At 59.9% G+C, this 18,417-nt stretch overlaps 1 protein-coding gene across 14 annotated transcripts in view; it reads right to left on the bottom strand.

The window, feature by feature from the left end:
- Positions 1 to 10,783: 10,783 nt before the first annotated feature.
- Positions 10,784 to 18,417, bottom strand: part of TIAM1 (TIAM Rac1 associated GEF 1) — a 167,911-nt gene continuing 160,277 nt past the window's right edge. For 13 of the 14 annotated variants that reach the window (XM_059686301.1, XM_059686299.1, XM_059686294.1 and 10 more), the window contains 3 exons: positions 16,421 to 16,508; positions 15,863 to 16,035; positions 10,784 to 13,054 (listed from right to left, as the gene is read on the bottom strand). In XM_059686301.1, coding sequence (XP_059542284.1) covers positions 12,582 to 13,054; positions 15,863 to 16,035; positions 16,421 to 16,508 — 734 coding nt within the window. In that variant the 3' untranslated portion in view covers positions 10,784 to 12,581. The remainder of the gene's footprint in view (positions 13,055 to 15,862; positions 16,036 to 16,420; positions 16,509 to 18,417) is intronic. The other variant, XM_059686296.1, reaches the window with a different exon arrangement.

Consider the following 18,417-nt stretch of genomic DNA (forward strand, 5'->3'; position numbering starts at 1 on the left):
GCGGCCTCACCTGCCGGTACCCAGGCCCAGGTGCCCCCCCAGCGGCCTCACCTGCCGGTACCCAGGCCCAGGTGCCCCCCCAGCGGCCGCACCTGCCAGTACCCAGGAGCCCAGGTGCCCCCCCAGCGGCCTCACCTGCCGGTACCCAGGCCCAGGTGCCCCCCCAGCGGCCTCACCTGCCGGTGCCCAGGCCCAGGTGCCCCCCCAGCGGCCGCACCTGCCGGTACCCGGGAGCCCAGGTGCGCTGCTCAGCCAGGCCCCGGGCGCCCGGATTAAAGGAAAACTCAGGCTCCGCGTGTGGCCAATCCGTGAACCAGAGGTCAGGGCACAGGCCCGGGTTGGGGCTCCGTCCCCAGTGGGGGGCCTGCAGGAGGCTGATCCAGGATTCTCTCATCACTGATGCTTCTCTCCCTCTCCCTTCCTCTCTGAAACCAATAAAAATACTGTTAGAAAAGAAGACAGAACCACCCGGGACCCCTCGCCAGGGCTGTCAACGCCCCTGTCGCTCCTCGCCTTTGGGGGAACAAGTTACCGAGTTGATCCCTCCGCCCCCCCCACCCCGACCGCCTCCTCCTCTCCCTCCCCAGGAGCCCCCAGTCCTCCGGCCTCGGAGGGTCGTTCCCGAGCCCCACGACCTCCCGTGTGAGCGCAGTTCTGACTCGTTTTCACGCGTGACGTGCACAGCATCTCACAGCCCCCCACTCCCCCCGCCCCACACCCCCGTTTCTGAGATGCTTCCACGTGGCACCTGAGGTCCTGACCCCTCCCCTCCCTCCCCCCCCCCCCCACGGCTGCATCTGATTCTCCAGAAAATAGACGAAACTGGTTCCCTCCCCCGCTTCCTGCAGCTGCATTGATTGGCTGTGACGGCTGTTCGGTGGGTTTGTCTGTCTTTTACAACGTTGCGCGCCCCCCTCTGCATATCCGGCCTGTGAGGTTTGGGGGAACCTTCCTGGGGGCAGCGCTGACACCGCCTGTTTCCAGCTGCGCCCGCGCCCTGGGGCCTGGGGAGCGGGACGGGCTGGACCCTCACCCCCACCCCCCACCCCCCCACCCCCGTCTCCAGCTCCTCCCGGGGAGCCAGTCCCCCCAGTCAGCCTCCTGATCACACAGGAGCCTGTCATCGGGAGAGGAGGTCCGAGGGGTCACGCTGCCCCGAGGCAGAGGCAGGAGGAACCCGGCGGCACCTGGACCGGCCGGCACCGCAGCTGCAGGGACCGCTGAGCCCGGTGGACGGCGGGCACCCCCCCCCCCCCCCAGCCGATGAGGACGGACCCTCGGCCTCCTCACCCCGGGGAGGGCCGTCCTCGGAGCCGCGGCCCCGGGACACGCCCCGCCAAGCGTGGGGTGGTCTCCCGCGGACCCGCGGCCTCTCCCCGGGCCAAGGACGTTTAAAACAGAGGAGAGTCTGCGAAGAAACAGCTGATCGATCCCCTTCTCATTGATAACAGCGGACTCTGCTTGTTAACGCTCCCGTTAGAGGCTGCGCGGACCCGTCCCCCGAGGGGCAGGTGGGCGGGGGCGCGGGCGGCGCCCCGGGAGGGAACCTTCGTTCTGAGTGAGAACAGCGGCCCTTTGGGTCCGGGTCCGAGGTCTGGGCTTTGCTTTCCGCCCGGAACCGATTGGCGGGGAGCGCGCGCCCCCTGGTGGCCGCGGGAGGAAACGCAGCGCCTCTTCCTCGCCGACCTCCGTTCAGCGGCGACGCGCTCCCTGGAGGCAGCGCTGCCTTCGGAGCGGATAACGCGGCCCCCGGGGCGCCCCTGGGGCTCACACGCACCCCACCGGCCGGCACACGCGGCTCCGGGTCAGCGCCCCAGGAGGGGCAGGTCCAGCAAGTCCGCCGCTCCCCTGCGGAGTCCGCACAGACCTAGCCTCCCCTGCAGCGGTTCTCACCTTCCTGATGCCGAGACCCTTTCATACGGTTCGTCATGCTGTGGGGACCCCCAACCATAACATTATCTCGTGGCTACTTCATCACTGTCATGTCGCTACTGTTATGAGTCGTCATGTATCTGATATGCAGGATGGATTTTCATTGTTACACATTGAACATAATTAAAGCATAGTGATTAATCACAAAAACAATAGGTAATTATATATCTGTTTTTCGAGGGTCTTAGGCGACCCCTGTGAAAGGGTCGTTCGACCCCCAAAGGGGCCGCGACCCACAGGTTGAGAACCGCTGGCCTAGAGGGAGAGGAGCAAGGCTTCCTCGGGGAGACGACAGCTGCATAGCGGGTGGAGGGGTGCACAGGATGGCATTTGTCAGGCAGATCAGAGGGAACGGCAGGTCCAAGGCTGGGAGATCAACACTCCTGAGCCACGGCCACAGAGAACAGACGGGTCACAGTTAAGACCAGCCCTGACCTTTGAGTGACCCAGAAACGAGTGACAGGAGGAGGATGAGTAGCTTGGCTGAAACGACGCAATGAGCTCTTGTAACCTGGCTCTGCTCGCTCTGGGGGCCTGAGCACGGATGTGTTGTCCCCTTTAAATGCTGGACTCTGCAGATGGTGGGGCCGCTTCTCTCTTGGGCTTCCCGCGTGGAGGAGGGACGCTGGCCCGTCAGCAAAGGCTCTCGGTTTTAGCCAGTCTGGAGCGCCAGTCATCCTGTCGCTCACGCTCCACAGCACTGAGTTCGAATCTCAGCTCCACCTCTTCCTAAGTGTGTGACTTTGGGCAAGTGATGGGACCTGTCTGATTCCATTCAATTTCTTCATCTGTGGAGCCAGGGTCATAGACTCTCCAACTCAAAGGACGCAATGAAACATGCAAGCAGGCTGCCAGCCTAGTGCTGTTTTCTCCTACTAAAGTAAGAAATGTGCTTTAAAGATGGCCTAACCCATGGTCGGCAAACCTCGGCTCGCGAGCCACATGCGGCTCTTTGGCCCCTTGAGTGTGGCTCTTCCTAAGCCTTAGGAGGACCCTGATTAAGTTAATAACAGTGTACCTACCTATATAATTTAAGTTTAAAAAATTTGGCTCTCCAAAGAAATTTCAATGGTTGCACTGTTGATATTTGGCTCTGTTGACTAATGAGTTTGCCAACCACTGGACTAGATGAGTCTCAACTGGGCTGACTGGGCACTTCAAGCCTCTGCCACGTATCTGTTCCATGCCAGTAGGCTACCTCAGGAATGTCCTCATGGAGGTGACAGAAACACAAGAAGAGCAAGGCCTCTCGAGTTAGAAGCACCACACTTGCACTTCTGCCTCATTCTATTACCCAGAGCCAGGCACACGGTCAAGTCCAGAGACAGAGGCAGAGGACACTTCAAAGTTAAATGGCCAAGGGGGTGGATGCAGAGAGAGTAAAAGATCATTCAACCCATCAGCAAGACCTATCAATTCTACCTTAGAAGTACTTTCCACACCTGTCCACTACTCCTTCTATCTTATTGCTCCCACCACTTCAGCTCGCCATGATCTCTCTTACCGATCACCACCTGACTGCTCTGTCCAAATCTTTCCTGTCCATTCCTTCTCAGACCATTCTCAATGCAGCAACGAGAATAAACTGAAAAAGAAAACCTGCTCTGACCACTCATTTAATTAAGTCTGCCAAACGGTTTCCTATTGTTCTCAGGATAAAGATGAAAATCCTGAATTGTTTTCAATTTTCAATGGATGGGTTATTTTAAAGCAAATAGGTGACCTGGTGAAAGGGAGAAAGAGTGCAGAGGGAGTGTGGGAAAGAGAGGCTTTGTAATGACTTCCACGTGAGGACAGCCTGGGACCCCTTTCTCCAACCTCATCTCCTTCCATCCTCTCTTTCACTTTATGGTTGGAACACATCACAATTCCCCAACTTGTACACTATTTCAAGCCTCTGGGGTCTTACTTGGACTGCTCTGTGTCCATGTAGAGTTCTTTTTCCCTCCATTTGGTACGGATTCAAAACCCTCTGCCTTTCCCCTTTCCTTCTTCTAGGGAAAAAGAAGGGAGGAGAAGAGCCCTGAGTGGTTTGGCTCAGTGGACAGAGCGACGGCCTGTGGACTCAAGGGCCCCAGGTTCGGTTCTGGCCAAGGGCATGTGCTCCAGGAGAGTCTTTCTAATTCCCTTTTCCTGTCTGTGCCAGGTCCTCTCCCCTGGGGCCCAGTGCCAGCCTGTGCTTCTCTCTGTCGTGGTTCTAGTCACATTGGATGGAAATAATCACTCTGATCCTCTTTTCTGATTACAGTGCTTCTCAACCTTCCTAATGCCGTCACCCTTTAATGCGGCCGGTCAGGCAATAACAGTGAATGGTGCTCGCTATCGCGACATGATAACCCATTTACCCGCTATCCTATTCCATACATAACCCTATACTGTATACTTTATGAATCAAAAAAATTTACGATTTTTCATTATAAACCTGTGTTTTCTATTAAAATTAGTTCTTGCGTGAATTTTGGGACACCCTTATTTCGTAGGTTCAGGCTGAGTCATGTGTCAATCCCAGATCCAATCACTGTGGAGACCAAGAGAGGTCCCGCATGAGTCAAGCGCTCTTCTTATTCCATGATCAAAGTCAAGAAGACAGGGCCAAGTAAGAGAATGGCTGCTTCCAGACAAATCACATGACTGCATTTTTGCTTTATGTGTAGGTCTGAGGGGAAGGTGGGGGAAAGGAAAAGGATTCCGCAGAGAAAGGGGTGAGCTATGAAGGGTATTTTCAACGAGAAGTTTCCTGGGAACCAACAATCCACCTACTTATGTCCAGCAAAACGATTAACAAAATCAACATATCTATAATCCAACTCAGAACCCTTCTTTCCAAGCTGTTCACCCACCCTATTTCTGTTGAGAACCCCATATTCTCAGAATCTAAGGGCTGACTTTTTCACAAGAAGGCCATAATGTCACCTTCCTCTCCCTTTCCACATGATTTCCCTCCCCTGCTGGCAGGTCTAAGCAGTCTTCTCCCTCCCGCCCCACCGTCCGCGTTTCATAAAGTCTTAGCTGATGAGCATTTCAGAAGGGAAGCTCATTCTTACAGGTGAGAGAAGATCCCAGTTCCTTCTCATTCAACCAGTCACACTGGAGTTGCAACAGGTGGGTCATTCCAAAAAGAGAAAGGGAAAAGAACAAGAGAAAGAACCATTCTTTTCAGGTTTTGTTTCTCCAATGGCTACCCATTCCCACCGAACCCCCTACCATCCATCTACCCTGTTGTTTGTCTTTGACCATCAGTGAGAGACTCCATGTAGAAGGAGGACCTTAGGGGAGGGGGCATGGCACTCTTTATTTCTCTTAGTGACACTGTGCTTCTAACACATGACAGTCCCTGTAGAGTGGGTGCAGTCCATGGTGAAGTAAAGGCGCAGGGAAAACTTCAGAGAAAAGCACAGCACAATCCTAGTGTTCTGGAAGATCTGCCATAATAAATTAGAGATTAGGATGAGATAATAAGTAGGCAATATACCCATCTCTCTCCCAATATTCTCTCTTGATGTTCTCATCATGTTAATGTACATGAACATGTACACGTGGTTATGCCGGGTGAGGTGAGGGTAGGATACAGGTGTGACAACTCATCCGAGAGGCTTTTGAGCCTGAGTCTGAGAGACAACCGTCCCATTGGCTTTGGGGAGACGAAATCCAAGAGGATGAGGTCAGAGGAAGGGGACGGAAAACAGACACGCGGTGCAACTTCTTCACCAAGTGAGGCAACCCGCTCTCTGGAAAAGGACCATGAAGCCAGGACTTTCTTCCGGACCGAGGCCGAGCAGAGGCGCCTTCTAGTCCCCAGGGGGTTCCCTGTGATTCTTTCAGAGTCTGAGAAGGCTTCTCAGGAGCTAGGCACACGTCACCTCATTCCTGTCTGTTCTCCCCAGTTTTCTCAGGGGAATATTTCTGAATATGAGAGACGTGGAAAGAAATGACATATTCTCCTTTTCTCTCTCCTCCTGTAGGGATTCCCTCCTGTAGGGAGCGCCGCTGGGGAGGAGGGAGGGAAGGCCTTCGCTCTCTTCTCCCCTCTTGTTCCCGCTGCCCCCACCCCGCTGCCCCCCAAATCCTCCCATGGGCCCTGCAGGAGGCTCGAGTCCCTCGAGCAGCCTTTCCAGTCTCAGACCCTCGCCTGACGCCCTTTCATGGGGAAGCGCCTGGGTTTGCAGTGAATTGGGGACCTAAGCCCAGGAGATGTGCCCCGAGCCCTGTGCAGGGAGCCCGCGCAGGGAGCGGGAAAAGGCCCTACTAGAAGGACAGCGAGGCCCCCTCTCCCCAAGGCTCCGGAGCCGCCCACCCTCCCACCTCTGTCCTCAGCAGCGGGCACTGAGCCCACAGAGTGAGCCCCCACTTCACTGCTGTCCCAGAAATCAAACCCAAAAGGAGCTTTTTTTGTTGTTTTTTGGGTGAAATTTCTATGAGGAACAGGGAACTCAAGTGAACATAGAAAGTTCCAGAACCACAAGACGTCTGTGGAGAGCCCCTGGGCCCAGGGTGACGCTCCCCAGGGTGACAGCCCCCCCCCCCCCGGGTGACAGGCCCAGGGTGCCGCGCCCACAGGTGCTGACCTGGGGCCCGCCTGCGACTCCGGCCGACACGCCCTGGGGACTGTCCGGGGCTCCTGTCCCCACGCCGAGCACGTCACCTGCGCACCCCGCTGCCCGACAGACGGACGGACAGACTGCAGCTGCCTGGGCCTGGCTCCGCGTCCCCGTCTGAGTCTCAGACACACGGGGAGGCGGGTTCCTGGTGGCTGCCTGGCGACCTCTTTGACCTTGAGAGGCACCTCTCAGAGCCGTGACGTGAGGACTCGTCGGGCCCCACGGGGAGGTGCACAGAGCGGGAGACACTGCCCTGCCAGACAGGGTGACGGACGGTCTAGAGCAGCGGTTCCCACTGGGCACAGCCCCAGGGGTGGGGGGCCGTTTAACTTTTAAGGGGGGCCATTCGAGACGCGTTATGAACAGTGAATGTTTTGCATTTCTGGTGGCTCTAGGGGCCTCATATACAGCATATAAATGGAATTGTGACATCTTTATGCATTTCAGTTCTCTATTATATGTTTTGAAACTTTATTTGCTATTTCCATATCACTTCATATTATTATTGTTTTTAACAATTCCTTAGTGACCGCTTCCTCGGTCCTCCCCCTGTCCTTTCGTCCTTTTATTTTTCTCTTTCGTGGCTGCCAGGTTCTTTGGCAGCTGGTCTAGACCAAGTTCATGGCCTTTTAGGCTCCCTCCATGTGAACAGGAGTCACTTTTTGAGGAATAAGGATTCTGCGTCCGGGGGGGGGGGGCATCAGATTTGAAAGATGCTGAGGGGGGCCCGCGGGGCTGGAGGGAGCTCCGTGCAGTTGAGACCAGAGCAGGATGAACTGTGGCTGTGACGTTCCCTATACACGGTCCGGGGGGGGGGGGGGGGGAGGACAACGGGCCCCAGGGACTGTCTGGGAGGGTTCCTGCCACCGCCTCAGGCGCCGAGCACAGGAACTTACCCACGACCCACGCGTGAACCCCACTCCCCTGCTTGAGCTCTGGGCACTCTGTTCCCTCGTCCCACACGGGCGCCTCCTGGGGGAGCCGGCGGGGACGGCAGCTGACAGGGCAGTGGCCTGGCCAGGGCGGTCCCGGCCGTGGTAACCGCTGTGGGTGAGTGAACCGAGACCCAAGGGGCCCGGCCCAACCAGGACGGCGTGGACAGGGGGCGGATGCCTGTCCTGCGGCCCCGGGACAGGAGCTGGGGGAGGGGGTCAGCGTGACACGGGCGTTCCGGTTGCTTCCGGGGCCTTGACTTGGCAGCTCAGTGATTGGACAGGAAAGCAGCCCGACTGCCCAAACCCCTGGCCCCACACGGACCGTGGGAATAACCCCCCGGGGGCAGGCTGGCTGGGCACCCTCCCCCAGGGCACCCCGTGGAGCCTGGACGCCCTGAGAACACAGGCCGCCCGCAAGCGAAGCTGCTCACCCCTGAGCCTGCCCCTGAATCGCGGAATCTTGTGAAAATGCAGGTTCTGGTTCACTGTGTGCGTGTGTATGCGTGTGCGTGGGTGTGTGTGTACATGCACGTGCATGAATGTGTGCACACACCTGTGTGCGCGCGCATGGGTGCGCGCGTGTGTGCGTGCCTGCGTGTGTACGTGCACATGCATGAGTGTGTGCACACACCTGCATGTGTGTGCATGGGTGTGTACATGCACATGCATGAGTGTGTGCACACACCTGCATGTGTGTGCGTGCATGTGCATGGGTGTGTGTGCGCATGCCTATGCGTGTGTGTACGTACATGCACGTGCATGGTTGTGCGTGCGTGTGATGGGGGCGTGGGGGTCTGAATGTCTTTCAAGCCCCAGGATCTGGGGCTGATGCAGCCCTGAGTCCCTGAACCACAAAGGAGCAAATTGCCAAACAGCGGCCAGGGCTCACCCGCTTCCGGGAGGCGTCTGCTGGTCTGGGGAGCCTGGTCCCCTGGAGGCAGGTGTGGGCGAGTACACTTGGACCTGTAAGGCCTGTAAGGGACTGAGGAAGAGGAGGAAGAGGCCTGGGAAGGGTAGCCCAGGGCCGCATCCGCCTTTGCTGTGTGTGATTCTGTGGAAGATCCAGGAGTCAAGACCCCAGGGACCAAGTGTGGAGCCGGAGCCTGGGCTCCAGAGCTCCCCGCCACAGGCCAGCCCCAGCTCTGCACCTCGCCCCTCCTGGCACCCTGGCCAACCAAGTGCGGACGTGGCCACGCTAACACTGTGAGCTGCCGAGTGCGGACGTGGCCACGCTAACACCGTGACCCGCTGAGTGCGGACGTGGCCACACTAACACTGTGACCTGCCGAGTGCGGACATGGCCACGCTAACACTGTGAGCTGCCGAGTGCAGAACGAGTGCGGATGTGGCCACGCTAACACTGTGAGCCGCTGAGTGTGGAACGAGTGCGGACGTGGCCACGCTAACACTGTGAGCTGCCGAGTGCGGAACGAGTGCAGACGTGGCCACGCTAACACTGTGAGCCGCTGAGTGTGGAACGAGTGCGGACGTGGCCACGCTAACACTGTGACCTGCCGAGTGCGGACGTGGCCGCGCTAACACCGTGACCCGCTGAGTGTGGACGTGGCCACGCTAACACTGCGAGCTGCCGAGTGCGGACGTGGCCACACTAACACCGTGACCCGCTGAGTGCGGACGTGGCCACACTAACACTGTGACCTGCCGAGTGCGGACATGGCCACGCTAACACTGTGAGCTGCCGAGTGCAGAACGAGTGCGGATGTGGCCACGCTAACACTGTGAGCCGCTGAGTGTGGAACGAGTGCGGACGTGGCCACGCTAACACTGTGAGCTGCCGAGTGCGGAACGAGTGCAGACGTGGCCACGCTAACACTGTGAGCCGCTGAGTGTGGAACGAGTGCGGACGTGGCCACGCTAACACTGTGACCTGCCGAGTGCGGACGTGGCCGCGCTAACACCGTGACCCGCTGAGTGTGGACGTGGCCACGCTAACACTGCGAGCTGCCGAGTGCGGACGTGGCCACACTAACACCGTGACCCGCTGAGTGCGGACGTGGCCACACTAACACCGTGACCCGCTGAGTGCGGACGTGGCCACACTAACACTGTGACCTGCCGAGTGCGGACATGGCCACGCTAACACTGTGAGCTGCCGAGTGCGGACGTGGCCACACTAACACCGTGACCCGCTGAGTGCGGACGTGGCCACACTAACACTGTGACCTGCCGAGTGCGGACATGGCCACGCTAACACTGTGAGCTGCCGAGTGCGGAACGAGTGCGGATGTGGCCACGCTAACACTGTGAGCCGCTGAGTGTGGAACGAGTGCGGACGTGGCCACGCTAACACTGTGAGCTGCCGAGTGCGGACGTGGCCACACTAACACTGTGACCTGCCGAGTGCGGACATGGCCACGCTAACACTGTGAGCTGCCGGCGGAACGAGTGCGGATGTGGCCACGCTAACACTGTGAGCCGCTGAGTGTGGAACAAGTGCGGACGTGGCCACGCTAACACTGTGAGCTGCCGAGTGCGGACGTGGCCACACTAACACTGTGACCTGCCGAGTGCGGACGTGGCCACGCTAACACTGTGACCTGCCGAGTGCGGACGTGGCCACACTAACACTGTGACCTGCCGAGTGCGGACATGGCCACGCTAACACTGTGACCTGCCGAGTGCGGAACGAGTGCGGATGTGGCCACGCTAACACTGTGAGCTGCTGAGTGTGGAACGAGTGCGGACGTGGCCACGCTAACACTGTGACCTGCCGAGTGCGGACGTGGCCACGCTAACACTGTGAGCTGCCGAGTGCGGAACGAGTGCAGACGTGGCCACGCTAACACTGTGAGCCGCTGAGTGTGGAACGAGTGCGGACGTGGCCACGCTAACACTGTGAGCCGCTGAGTGTGGAACGAGTGCGGACGTGGCCACGCTAACACTGTGAGCCGCTGAGTGTGGAACGAGTGCGGACGTGGCCACGCTAACACTGTGACCTGCCGAGTGCGGACGTGGCCGCGCTAACACTGTGTTGAGTATGTGAAAGCAGCCAGGAGACTGGACCCTAACGTCGCCGTCACGGGAAGGCAGGCTCTATAACCGCGTCCGGCGAGCGACGCTAACTACTGCGGGGTCACTTCGCAATTATACAAACACCCATCGCTGTGTGACACTAACATGTCATTTTTGCCTCAATAAAAAAATAAGTTTAAATTTGTCCATAAAAAGCTTCTACCGACGCAGGTCTCCCTAGAGGACCATGTTCTTTAGGGGCAAGAGAAGGCATCCTGGAACCTGCTCCGAGGCTCTGCCCGCTGATGGCTCCTAAGGACCCAGAAAGGCACGAGGCTGGCCGGACACTTTCCGATCATTTTATTGTTCGACTGACAGGCATTTACAACGTTCCATTCATAGACCTAAAAACATAAAAATAGACCTTCTTTCAGCTTATAAAAGAAATATATAAGAACTTTGGACATGGACACGTCATGACCTATGTACACGCGACGCGGCGCCCCTGCCCACGCCCTCCCCGGCTCCCCGCGGACCCGCTGCCCGGCCCGAAGCAGCTACCAGCAGCCTGGGCTCCCGCCTCCGTCCCACACACCCACTGGAGTCGCGTGGACAGTGCGGAGACACGAGGGGAGTAGCAACCATTCTACAGCGTTTTCAGAAAATCAGAAGATATAGCAAAAATTCAGGAGGGTCAAAAGTTTCCAAAGACCAAGCTGAAAGCCCTGGGGACCCGAGGCGGCCGGCGGGAGCAGAGCAAGCGGCACCGAGCGCGTCCGAGCTCTCTGCGTCTGCAAATAGTCACGCGGTCTGTACAAAAGATACCCTAGAGCTACTGTAAAAGGCAGCCTGTCAAGTACCTACTGATGTGTCCAACACCAAATAGATATTTTCCCATAAAAGGAAGTGTTTATATTATTTAGACCCTTCTTAGGAAGTGGAGATTGTGAAATGGGGGTGGGAGGGAAAAAGCTATAAACCTTTTCTTAAAAAAAAAAAAAATGGAAAGTGCTTTAACTAGGTTTTGTTCTCCCTACTTGAAAATCGGTCCAGAGGGTTGATTTTTAGCGTGTTTACCCTGTTTCGTTGGCATGAAGAAAGCGTTACACAGACATGTTTTCTTAAGAGGTTTGGCTACTGAAGGTCAGGGAAGGGCGGGCAATCTACGGATGAAGATGTAAATTTGACGGACAGCCCATGATCGCCATGGCAACCCCCCAGGTGTCTCCCCTCCGCTCCCCCGGAGGCAGACGCACAGGCTGCCCCGTGGGGTGTCCTGTGTAACTCAACCAAGCACCCCTCTCACACAGGGGCTCCGGCAAACAAGCCAAGAAACAAACTCTCCTGGGCTGAGCATCTCGTCGGCCTTTCATATATAAATATAGAACCACCCCCTTTCTCTCTGTAAAAGGTAAAATCCTCACTTTCACGCAGCGTTACGCTAACATTGTAAAACTCCTGTTTGTGCCCCTGCCTCTCAGGCAAAATACAAAAAAATAGCATCTTTATTTCTTCAAGTGATACATTTGGCTCTCTTTTCACAGAGTTTGGCATCTTTGTAATTAATTCTATGCAAAACTAGAACTTCCCAACACTGGCTCGGCTGAGACCAGCCACAGACCCACAAAGAAGAGAAAACATGGCTCATCAAGACACACCCCTGGGACACACACATCCTCGGACGTGGGGGGAAGTGGGGCGCTGCCTGGGACACACACATCCTCGGACGTGGGGGGAAGTGGGGCGCTGCCTGGGACACACACATCCTCGGACGTGGGGGCGGGGGCGAGGGCGGGGCGCCGGGCGTGGCTGCGCATCGCTGCGTCGTCCGTGTTCGCCCAGGAGGCGGCGCTGTGACCGGCCCCGGATTCCGTGATGTGTGCACTTTTCCTGCCACCCCTCCGGCTCATCCGCACACACGGAGCCCCTGGGGTCTGACTTCCGTGCAGCGGAATCTTCCATTTTATTCTTCCGGCCCCGATGCACCGGGTCGGTCAAAGCCCCGGGGTGTTCGGAGGGAGGACCCGCGCTCACGGGAGGCGCTGAGCGATGCCGTCTGGTGTCGGGGTGTCCCTGGGGCCGCGCGGCTCCGTCGCACAGTCAGCCGCCAGCGCCGTGTGCGCAGAGCGCGCCCGGAGCCGGGTCAGATCTCCGTGTTCAGGGTCCTGGAAGCGGCCAGGTCCTCCCGCCGGACCCAGACGACCTCCTGGCCCGCGGGCTCGGGGCCTCCGCCGGGCCCGCCCAGCGCCGCCTGCTTCCTGAGCTGCGCCATGCGCGACGCGTGGCCGTCCGGGCCCCCGCGGCCTCGGTCCCGCGGCCCCAGGGAGGCCGCCTGCAGCCGCCCCGCCAGGTCCGCCGCGTCCGCGTCCTCGGCGCCGCGCACGACCTCGGCCTCGCAGAACGCGTCATCGTCGCTGAGGATGTCCGTCTCCTTGAGGTCGTCCTGCTGCTCGTACCGCGCCAGGTCGAACTGCTCCTCCACCCACCGGTCCGTGTCCCCCGCGCCGGGCGGCTCCCGCTCGGGGCTGCAGGCGGACACGGCGTCCGCGTCCACGGTGAACCTGTTCCGGGCCAGGCGCCGCCTCCTTCGGCCCAGGGACTTGCTGGGCGCGGACACTGCGCACACACAGACACAAAGACACAGAGACCGCTCACTGCGCGGAGGCCGGGCGCACAGACACGCGGACGCCGGCGCCTCGCGGTCCCGGGGCCGCGTCCAGGCCCCGTCCGTCCCGGGGTCCTTGCCTCACAGGCCAGGCTGGGAGGGTGTCACAGCCACCGGCTGGAGGGCGGGGCCACAGCGGGACACGGGGTACGGTATGGGGAGCCGGGTCACCCCTCTCCCTGTGCACCTTGCAGGCACCTCTGACCTCAGAGGAGTCCGCGCTCGGCCCTGACCACGGCCCCAGGCACCGGCTCGAGGGCTGCGGGGCTGGTGCCGCCACCTGTCTTCCTGGGGGACTCAGCACCGTCCAGGGACCCGCAGTTGGACGGAGGGCGCGCCCCCCTCAGAGCCAGCCGGGAGGGGACCGCCCACCTCTGAGGACCGTGTGCCCCGCGAGGCTAAGGAAACGCGCCCTCGGCCCCTCCTGACAACGTCCTGGGTCAGCGACTCCCGTTTGCGAAGCAGTTACAACGCCAGGGCCCGAGGGAGGCGACCAGAAACAGGCCACTCGGGGGCGATGGGCAGAGCGCTATGTAGGTGGCAGGACAAAGCTCAGACCCTCCTGCCGCCCCGCCCTCCTCCAGGAATCAAAACCAACAGAAGACGCCCCCCGATCAATCAGGCCAACGCACAACCCCCTCACGCGCGCGCGCGCACACACAGACACACATGCACACGCACGCAAACACAGGAGACACGGACATGAGGACGCTGCTGCCCCCTCCTGGCGAGATGTGGCTGCTGCGCCAGCAACGCGCAGGTGAGGGCCGCGTTTCCGGCATCCTTCCCACGTGGTCCAACGGGAGGGGAACGGAAACCATTTCCAGGGAAAATGGAAAAAAGAAAAAACACCTGCTACTCCCCCGGGGGCAGCAACAATCCTGCTCCGTTTGCCCACAGCCACCGAGTGTGGCCTGGCCCTCCACTGGGAGGACCACATGCAAAACGGGGCTCTGGGGACGCTGTCGGGGCGGGTGCTGGGCGCGTAGGGGTACAGGGGGCCCATGTCTGCATGTTAGAAATGTGTCAGAAACACGATGAGTTGATGGATGATAGACGGATAGATACGTGATCATGAAAATATGGAAAAATACAAACCACGGAGGGGAGCATGAATGGGCACCATTCTCCCCGCTGTCCCGTGTCTGGGGATCTCGTGAGGGCGCGTTGGAAAGAACAGAAATGTCTAACTGGGTTACTGGCTGGCACCCGGGACTTCAGACGACACAGCGCTGTGATCACTGAGGCAGGCGGGTGGCTCGCAGTCCAATTCAGACGGGGGGATGAGGGGGGGACAAGCTACCTGGGCTCTCGGAGCAACGCCTAACGGAGCGTGAGTCCCGCTCCGTAATTAGGACACGTGACCACCCAGCTGGCCCAGGGGCTGGGAGGCCCAGGGGCTGGGGAGGGGCTCTGGCTGGGTATTTCCTGTGTCCGCGGTTAATTCTGACCACCGGTGCTGTGCTGACCGCTCAAGCGCCTTTTCTACATCGTCTAAGGTGAGCATCCCGACAGCAGCGAGGAGCTTCGAACCTCAGTTCTCCTGGAGTGAGGAGCAGGTAGGCCTGGGCTGGCTGTTTTCTTTCCAAAGGGGTCTCACAGGAGCACTCCGTGTCCTAGACTCACAGTGTTTACCTTCCAAGGAAACTGAGGCTCCGGGGGCCGTGACGGCGGGGTTTCCTGGGCCGGGACGCAGGTTCCCGTCCTAGCCACACGTTCCCTGGCAAGGCTGGGGGCAGGGAGACAATTCCAAGGAAAAGCTCTCCCTGGCGGGGCTGGCGAGGCTTAACACAGGGGCCCGTGGGAAACTGTGGGCATGGGGGCGCTGCCTGGTCCGCACCACAATGGGTGAGCCAGACTGAAGGTAACTACCCTGGCAGCCGCTAAGTGAAGGGGTTGGAGGTGAGGTCTGCGTGCAGCCCCGCAGGCTGTGTCATGAGCACCTCGCCACTCACAGTTCCGGGGCCACTTCACCCCACGGGGACAGGCAGGTGAGCGGGACAGAGGCGACACCTTCCAGACACGCAGAGGAAGCCTGTTACTGGACGCCTCCCTGCAAAATCCTGGCTGCCTCTTAGGAAAGGGGTGGTCCCCTGGGAACACCCGGTGGCACCAACACCTGTGTCAGGGAAACACCTTCCTACCCAGAGGCTCTCCGCCTGCCACTCACGGGGGCCTATCGCCCGCAGCGCTCGCCCCAGCCCTAGAGGAACCTGTGCTCCGGACCCGTTAAACCCTACAGCCCTTTCCAGCAGCAGCCGAGGGCGGCCCCACACGGACACCGAGCTACAGACACAGCTGCCGGCACAGGCGGGGGCGCAAGCCTGGCAGGTCATCGGCTCCGCACGTGGCCGCCTCCCTGGGAACGGGCAGCACTGCACGCGGGTCACCAGCTGCCACGTTCTCAGGGCGGCGAGCCGGGCTGAGCCGCGACACTCCCGCTGACAGAGCTGGCGGCCGTGCAAAGCAGGGACCCCATCCCACGGCCGGCTGGGCCTCCACGGGAGAGGCACTCGGCTCCGCCTGCAGGCGACGAGGCTGGGCGGCCAGGGGGAGGGGGGGAAGGGAGCCCGAGGGGGCACGAGGGGCACGCACGGCGCTGTCCCCAGGGAGCCTGGGCGAGGCGGGGACCTCACGCCGGGAACGGCGGTGTCAGCCCCACGGCCAGGGCTACGTCTCGCCGACGAGGACGGCAGCTCCCTCGGCTCTACAGTGGCGCGGGGGTGACGGGGTCCCGGCGGCCGGCATGCCCACAGTACCTGCCCTGCTCATGGCCGGCCGGGCCCCCTTCAGCGCGCACAGGCGTTTTCCTCCGAAGGGGACGTACTGCTGGGACGAGGGCAGGCTCTCGGCCTTGAGGAGCTGCCGCCGGTGCTTGTCACGGAGGACCGAGTGCACGGCCTTCAGGAAATCCTTGCGGCTCTTGGGGGAGCTGTGGAGGTCACAGGTGTTAGGGAGACTGTCCCCGCACAGGGACTGCGAACGTCATCAGGAGCCGCCAAGCAAACCCTGAGGACCAGGGTTAGAGAGAGGTCTGCTCCAGTCTCCAAGTCCCACCCAGCTGTTTGCACGGCTGGGGCTCACCGCCCCCCATCTGAACAGCACAGCCACACCCCACCCGCCCCTGATCTGCATAACCACACCTATGTCCCGCCCCCTGCGCAGCACAGCCACGCCCAACCATGCCCTCTGATCTGCATAGCCACACCCACATCCCGCCCCCTAAACAGTAAACAAACTCCGCCCTCTGATCTGCATAGCCACGCCCCCGAGCAGTGATGCCACGCCCACACCCGCCCTCCGCGCGCAGGGCTCACCCGCAGCACAGGTGGAACACCCGCTCCGGCCGCCCTTCTGACTCGGACTTGACGTGGACGATCTCGCACGCGGTACTGGCGTCGGCATCTGGAGGGTAAAGGCGCGGGTGAGGGTGCGTCTAGGGCTGGTTGGCGTCTTTGTGAACGTTTCCCAGCTCGGTGAGCGACGGCACAGAGCAGAGCCGCCGAGACACAGGGCTCACCACCGACCGCGCCCAGAGACGGTGCTCAGGCTCAGGAGGGCTCAGACGGGGCCTGGAGAACTGCCAGCCGCGAACCCCCTAGACGGTCGGGAAGGGCAGGCGGCCCATCTCCCTGGCTGAGAACTGGCCCTCCAGCTGCAGGCAGGTCGGGCTGAACCGTTTCCATTAAGTGACTGGTCGTCGGGCATCAGCTGGACAGACCAAGCCTGGATCCCATGAAGATCTCACAGGCCTCGCTCTGTGGGGCTGGGGTGCGGGGGGCTGGGGAGGGGAGGTTCCCGCTCCTGAGCAGGCCGCGTGCCCGGGACAGGCCGCGGGTCCTGGGGATGCATGAGGCTCCTTTCTCTCGGGCCCGCACGCTGCCCACTCCTCTGAGGCACACGGTGTGCCGAGAAGGTGGGGCAGCTGTATCGTCGGGTGACTTCTCGGCCTGTAACACCACATCGCTTTGTTTATTATGGTATGAGCCTGCAATGCTGCATCTCTTGGCGTCCCCAATAAAGTGTCTGTGGGGAACAATTCATGACGAACGCCGAGACCGCCCGGGAGGGGTCCTCCTCGAGCCATGGCTCAGCACCAGGTCCCAAACCCTCTCGGGGCGGAGTCTTCAGCCCCAACCCGGACGCATTCGCAGGGCGTCTCACGGGCTCTCCCCAGCTGGACAAAGCCCAGGCTTCCACGTTCTCATGCTCACACCCACTGGCCTGTGCTTCACAGCGCGGGGCAGGCGGCCCGTCTCCATAGCTCCGTTCAATAAAAACAGCTGTGCCCGGCTGGCGTGGCTCAGCGGCTGAGAGAAACCCCTGCACCGGAGTCCTGGGTTCGATCCCAGGCGGGGACGTGCAGGAGGCAGCCAATGGATGTCTCTCTCTCCCTCTGCCTTCCCCTCTCCAAAATCAATTAAAACATTAAAAAAAGAAAAAAGCTTTTATCTTGATGGTTTCAAACTTGATGGAATGAGAAAAAGGGTGAGAATGGAATGTCCAATCACAAGAACGGCTTTGTCCTCCAAAGGGCGGCTGGGTGCACCTAGTTCTCATGACGGCAGGACCCCTGGCCGAGACCGGCCTCCCCCTCACCCGGCACAAGGAAACCCACGGCCGGTAATCCACAACCTAGACCAGGGGTGGGCACACTTTTTGACTGGAGGGCCACAATGGGTTCTTAAACTGGACCGGAGGCCGGAACAAAAGCATGGATGGAGTGTTTGTGGGAACTAATATAAATTCAAAGTAAACATCATTCCATAAAAGGGTACGGTCTTTTTTTTTTTTTTTTAGTTTTATTCATTTCAAACAGGCCGGATCCGGCCCGCAGGCCATAGTTTGCCCACGGCTGGCCTAGACCTACACGTTAGAGCCAGGATGGGGGCCCAGAGCGGAAACATTATTACAGCTGCCTGCAGACCTACTGCGCACAGGCTCCCGCAAACTCACGCATATTAACAATCAATAGTACAAAGGCAGGAGGGAAAACCTGTGAACCGGACGCTCTAGAGAATCTTCGAAGGCCAAGCGCCATCCCCAACGCCTGCGCCCACCCGGTGTTGACAGTGTGTCCCGGCCCGTGGCCAGCCCCCGGGAAGGGAGCTGCCTGCAGCTCAGCTGGGGGCACCGAGGTTTACCAACTATCGGACGAGGGGGTGGTTTGAGGATCGGAGCAATTGTACGGCTCATGGACGTGACAACAGGTGCAAACAGGGAGGAGGCGAGGGCCACCCATCGGACACGTGACACAGAAACCCTGGTCCCCGTGCCCCTGCCGAGGCCACGCCCCAGCCTCTTCACCATCCGG

Source organism: Myotis daubentonii, chromosome 3 (assembly GCF_963259705.1).
Source record: "Myotis daubentonii chromosome 3, mMyoDau2.1, whole genome shotgun sequence".
NCBI classification, from domain to species: domain Eukaryota; kingdom Metazoa; phylum Chordata; class Mammalia; order Chiroptera; family Vespertilionidae; genus Myotis; species Myotis daubentonii.